The 5,724-nt window shown below is 57.8% G+C and overlaps 2 protein-coding genes across 2 annotated transcripts; both read right to left on the bottom strand.

The window, feature by feature from the left end:
* Positions 1–870: 870 nt before the first annotated feature.
* On the bottom strand, positions 871–2,136 carry LOC138732459 (cilia- and flagella-associated protein 251-like; the record flags this gene model as incomplete). The annotated part of the gene is made up of 4 exons (XM_069879072.1): positions 2,125–2,136; positions 1,787–2,014; positions 1,297–1,745; positions 871–1,264 (listed from the first exon to the last, which is right to left on the bottom strand). Coding segments are annotated over exons 1-4 (1,083 nt in total), but the record flags the coding sequence as incomplete, so codon positions are not given.
* On the bottom strand, positions 2,133–4,327 carry LOC138732458 (high mobility group nucleosome-binding domain-containing protein 5-like). The gene is given in 6 exon segments (XM_069879071.1): positions 2,133–2,438; positions 2,469–2,783; positions 3,087–3,203; positions 3,354–3,677; positions 3,891–4,055; positions 4,205–4,327. Coding segments are annotated over 6 exon segments (1,350 nt in total).
* Positions 4,328–5,724: the final 1,397 nt, after the last annotated feature.

Raw genomic sequence — 5,724 nt, 5'->3', positions numbered from 1 at the left:
AAAGTTCTAAGGTTACTTTCTTTGTATGCACACTCAGACTTTCTTTAAAATATGCTTAAACATCTTCAACACTGACTGTTCTTCTGCTCATATATTCACGGCCATTTCTCTATAGGTACAATCTCGGCTGCCTACCTGCCCCAGGACTTCTTCTCCTCCTCCTTCTCCTCCACCTTCTCCTCCTTCTCTACCTCCTCCTCCTCCTCTTCTCTTCTATTCTTCCCCTCCTACACTTCACCTCCTCCTCCTCTTTCCGCCTCCTCTTTTCCTCCTCCTCATCTTCTCCTCCTCCTCCTCCTTTTCTCTTCCTCCTCCTCCTCCTTTTCTCTTCCTCCTCCTCCACGCCTCCTCCTCCCCTTCTTCTCCCCCTCCTCCCCTCCCCTTCTTTCTCCCCCTCCTCCCCCTCCCCTTCTTTCTCCCCCTCCTCCCCCTCCCCTTCTTCTCCCCCTCCTCCCCCTCCCCTTCTTTCTCCCCCTCCTCCCCCTCCCCTTCTTTCTCCTCCCCCTCCCCTTCTTTCTCCTCCCCCTCCCCCTCCCCTTCTTTCTCCTCCTCCTCCCCCTCCCCTTCTTTCTCCTCCCCCTCCTTCTCCTCCTCCTCCCCCTCCTTCTCCTCCTCCTCCCCCTCCCCCTCCTCCTCCTCCCCCTCCCCTTCTTTCTCCTCCTCCTCTCCCTCCCCTTCTTTCTCCTCCTCCTCCCCCTCCCCTTCTTTCTCCTCCTCCTCCCCCTCCCCTTCTTTCTCCTCCTCCTCCCCCTCCCCTTCTTTCTCCTCCTCCTCCCCCTCCCCTTCTTTCTCCTCCTCCTCCCCCTCCCCTTCTTTCTCCTCCTCCTCCCCCTCCCCTTCTTTCTCCTCCTCCCCTTCTTTCTCCTCCTCCTCCCCCTCCCCTTCTTTCTCCTCCTCCTCCCCCTCCCCTTCTTTCTCCTCCTCCTCCCCCCCTTCTTTCTCCTCCTCCTCCCCCTCCCCCTCCCCTTCTTTCTCCTCCTCCTCCCCCTCCTTCTCCTCCTCCTCCCTTTCTTTCTCCTCCTCCTCCTCCCTTTCTTTCTCCTCCTCCTCCTCCTCCCTTTCTTTCTCCTCCTCCTCCTCCCTTTCTTTCTCCTCCTCCTCCCCCTCCTTCTCCTCCTCCTCCCTTTCTTTCTCCTCCTCCTCCCTTTCTTTCTCCTCCTCCTCCTCCTCCCTTTCTTTCTCCTCCTCCTCCTCCTCCCTTTCTTTCTCCTCCTCCTCCTCCTCCCTTTCTTTCTCCTCCTCCTCCCCCCCTTCCTCCTCCCCTCTCCTTATTTCTCCTCCTCCTCCCCCTCCTTCTCCTCCTCCTCCTCCTCCCCCTCCCTTTCTTTCTCCTCCTCCTTCTCCCCTTCCTCCTCCCCCTCCCCTTCTTTCTCCTCCTCCTCCCCCTCCCCTTCTTTCTCCTCCTCCTCCCCCTCCCCTTCTTTCTCCTCCTCCTCCCCCTCCTCCTTCTCCCCTTCCTCCTCCCCCTCCTCCTTCTCCCCTTCCTCCTCCCCCTCCTCCTTCTCCCCTTCCTCCTCCCCCTCCCCTTCTTTCTCCTCCTCCTCCTCCTCCCCTTCTTTCTCCTCCTCCTCCCTCTCCCCTTCTTTCTCCTCCTCCTCCCCCTCCCCTTCTTTCTCCTCCTCCTCCCCCTCCCCTTCTTTCTCCTCCTCCTCCCCCTCCCCTTCTTTCTCCTCCTCCTCCCCCTCCCCTTCTTTCTCCTCCTCCTCCTCCTCCTCCTCCTCCTTCTCCTTCTCCCCTTCCTCCTCTCCTCCCCTTCTTTCTCCTCCTCCTCCTCCTCCTCCTCCACCTTCTCCACCTCCTCTGCCTTGTTCTCGTCCTTGTCCTCCTCGTACTCCTCCTCCTCCTCCTCCTTGTCCTCGTCCTCCAGCCCCTTGCCCTCCTCCTCGTCCTTGTCCTCCTCGTAATCCTCCTCCTCCTCCTCCTCGTCCTCCTTGTCCTCAGCCTCTTCCTCAGCCTCCTCCTCCTCGTCCTCCTCCTCCTTGGCCTCTTCCTCCTCCACCTTCTCCTCCTCTGCCTAGTCCTCCTCCGCCTAGTCCTCCGCCTCCTCCTCCTCTGCCTCCTCCTCCACCTCCACCTGGTTCTCATCCTCGTCCTCCTCCTCCTCGTCCTCCTCCTGCCCCTCACCTTCCTACTCATCCTCCTCCTCCTTGTCCTTCCTCGGCCTCCTCATCGTCGTCATCATCCTCCTTCTCGTCCTCAGCGTTCTCCTCATCCTCCTCCTCATCCTCCTCCTCGGCCTCCTCCTCGGCCGCCTCCTCCTCCTTGGCCTCCTCCTTGTCCCCTTCCTCCTCCTCCTCCCCCTCCTCGTCCTTGTTTTCCTCATCCTCCTCCTCATCCTTGTCCTTGTCCTCTTCCTCCTCGTCCTCCTCTTCCTCCTCGTCCTCAGCCTCCGCCTCAGACTCCTCCTCTTCCTTGGCCTCTTCCTTGGCCTCCTCCTCCTACTCCTCGGCCTCCTCCACTTAGGCCACCTCCTCCTCGTCCTCCTCGTCCTCCTCCTCCTCCCTGTCCTCCTCCTCCTCCCTGTCCTCCTCCTCCTCATCATCATCATCATCCTTGTCCTCCTCCTCCTCCCCCTCCGCATCCTCGGCCTCGTCATCGTCGTCATCTTCATCGTCGTTGTCCTCCTCCTCCTCCTCGTCCTCCTCCTCCTCGTCCTCCTCCTCCTCGTCCTCAGCGTCCTCCCCCTCCTCATTTTCCTGCTCCTCCTCCTCCTCCTCCTCCTCGTTTTCTTCCTCCTCCTCAGCCTCCTCCTCTTCCTTGTCCTCAGCCTCTTCCTCAGCCTCCTCCTCCTCGTCCTCCTCCTCCTTGGCCTCTTCCTCCTCCACCTTCTCCTCCTCTGCCTAGTCCTCCGCCTCCTCCTCCTCTGCCTCCTCCTCCACCTCCACCTGGTTCTCATCCTCGTCCTCCTCCTCCTCGTCCTCGTCCTCCTCCTGCCCCTCACCTTCCTACTCATCCTCCTCCTCCTCGTCCTCCTCATCCTCCTCTTCCTCGGCCTCCTCCTCTTCCTCGGCCTCCTCATCGTCGTCATCATCCTCCTTCTCGTCCTCAGCGTTCTCCTCATCCTCCTCCTCGGCCTCCTCCTCGGCCTCCTCCTCCTCGGCCTCCTCCTCCTCGGCCTCCTCCTTGGCCGCCTCCTCCTCCTTGGCCTCCTCCTTGTCCCCTTCCTCCTCCTCCTCCCCCTCCTCGTCCTTGTTTTCCTCATCCTCCTCCTCATCCTTGTCCTTGTCCTCTTCCTCCTCGTCCTCCCCCTCCTCGTCCTCAGCCTCCGCCTCAGACTCCTCCTCTTCCTTGGCCTCTTCCTTGGCCTCCTCCTCCTACTCCTCCTTGCCCTCCTCCTCCTCGGCCTCCTCCACTTAGGCCACCTCCTCCTCCTCCTCCCTGTCCTCCTCCTCCTCCCTGTCCTCCTCCTCCTCATCATCATCATCATCCTTGTCCTCCTCCTCCTCCCCCTCCGCATCCTCGGCCTCGTCATCGTCGTCATCTTCATTGTCGTTGTCCTCCTCCTCCTCCTCGTCCTCCTCCTCCTCGTCCTCAGCGTCCTCCCCCTCCCCCTCCTCATTTTCCTGCTCCTCCTCCTCCTCCTCCTCCTCCTCCTCCTCGTTTTCTTCCTCCTCCTCAGCCTCCTCCTCTTCCTCTTCCTCGGCCTCGTCGCCCTCCTCCTCGGCCTCCTCCTCCTCCTACTCGTCCTCATCATCCTCATCCTTCTCCTCCTTCCCCTCCCACTCCTCATTTTCCTCGGCGGCCTCCTCCTCCTCCTCGGCCTCCTCCTCCTCCTCCTCAGCATCCTCCTCATCCTACTCATCCTCGTCCTCGTCATCCTCCTCCTCGTCCTACTCGTCCTCGTCATCCTCCTCCTCCTCCTCCCCCTCCCCCTCCTCGTTTTCCTCGGCCTCCTCGTCCTCCTCCTCATCATCCTCATCGTCCTCCTCCTCATCGTCCTCCTCGTCCTCCCCCTCCTCTTCATCCTCCTCCTCGTCCTCCTCCTCCTCGTCCTCCCCATCCTCCTCCTCATTTTCCTCGGCCTCCTCCTCCTCGGTCTCCTCCTCATCCTCAGCCTCCTCGTCCTCAGCGTCCTCCTTGTCCTCTTACTCCTCCTCCTCCTCGTCGTCTTCGCCCTCGTCCTTGTCCTCATTCTCGTCCTCGTCCTCCCCATCCTCCTCCTCATTTTCCTCGGCCTCCTCGGCCTCCTCCTCCTCCTCCCTGCCTCCTCCTCTTCCTCGGCCTCCTCTTCCTCTTCCTCGGCCTCCTCGGCTGCCTCCTCCTCCTCCTCCTCGGCGGCCTCTTCCTCCTCCTCGGCCTCGGCCTCCTCCTCCAATAGGGACTCCATCATCCAATAGAGACTGTATATTCTCCCCTGTCCTCCTTTTATTGTTACTATATTTATCAAAAGATTTTTTATTATCTTTCACAGACTTAGCCAATCTGATTTCTAGTTGGGCCTTAGGCCTCCTGATATTTTCCCTGCACGATCTCTCTTCCCTCCTGTAGTCCACCCAAGATTCCTGTCCCTTCTTCCAAAGCTCATAGACATTTCTCTTCTTTTTGATATCTCTCAAGATCTCCCTGCTCAACCAAGCTGGTTTTTCCCCCGCTGGCTCTTTTTCCAGAACATGGGGATGGCTTTCTCCTGAGCTGCTAGGATTTCCTTTTTGAAGAGCTCCCAGCCCTTATGGGCTCCCTTGCCCTTAAGGACTGTCTCCCATGGGACTTTGCCAATCAGCCTTCTGAACAGTCCAAAGTCTGCCCTCTGGAAGTTTAATGATACTGTCCTGCTAACCACCCTCTTCACCTCACCTAGAACTGAAAACCCTATCATCTCATGATCGCTTTGTTCCAGGCGTCCTCCTACTGCCACATCCCCTACAAGGCCTTCTCTGTTCACTAACAGCAGGTCCAGGAGGGCGCCTTCCCTTGTTGGTTCGCTCACCAGTTGTGTGAGGAATGTGTTGTCACACCCCGAGGCAGACAGAGTACGACCCAGAATTGTATTTAAACATTTAGTTTATTAACTATAATGTTACAATTCTAAGTCAAGAATACAAGCTTACGTCTATGCCAATAGTAGCATTCTGTAAGGGTTTAAAAGACTATACAACCTGTATGGAGTTCGGTGCTGGAGTCCTCAGATGTTTCCTCAAAGCTGCTGTGAGTGAAGTTTCTGGAGACACTCTGGTGTGGTGTCTGTGGGTTGTGGACGCTGTCAGTGGCAGGGCTTAGACCAGCTGAGAGGGAGCTCTGATTCGTGCTTGTTCCTCTCATTATTTATAGTCCATTCTGGAGTGATAACATCTGCGGTGCCAATTGGCCCAATCTTCTTTACCTTTTAGGGGGACAATGGATTGCAGTGCAACCTCCATCCATGTGTCGGAATCCAGAGAACTCCCGGGTCGTATATCAGGACGCTTCCATCACAAAAACTCATACAAATCTTATTAGTACTTTTGATTGTTTTGAGGACCACCTCTGAGTCTTTGTTTTTGTTTCACACTTACACATACCTGCTTGGTATGTGGGATGAGTGGGGTGTGACCATGGGCCAGTTTGGTCATCCTGAGAGGCAAACGAGTGGCAGAGACATAATCACCCATACTCCCCTGCTTATCCTTGCTGCACAGATGGGCTTTGTTATGGCCACTGACATGGAGTGGCCACCAGACCTTTGCCTAGCCCCTCCCCACCCCATAGCTCAGTAAAGCAGCAGCCCTCTTCAGCAGCTTGGGGGGG

The sequence above is a fragment of the Phaenicophaeus curvirostris genome, chromosome 32 (assembly GCF_032191515.1).
Source record: "Phaenicophaeus curvirostris isolate KB17595 chromosome 32, BPBGC_Pcur_1.0, whole genome shotgun sequence".
Taxonomy (NCBI): Eukaryota; Metazoa; Chordata; class Aves; order Cuculiformes; family Cuculidae; genus Phaenicophaeus; species Phaenicophaeus curvirostris.
The sequence above is the reverse complement of the archived record's forward strand: the minus strand, read 5'-3'. Positions and strand labels throughout refer to the sequence as shown.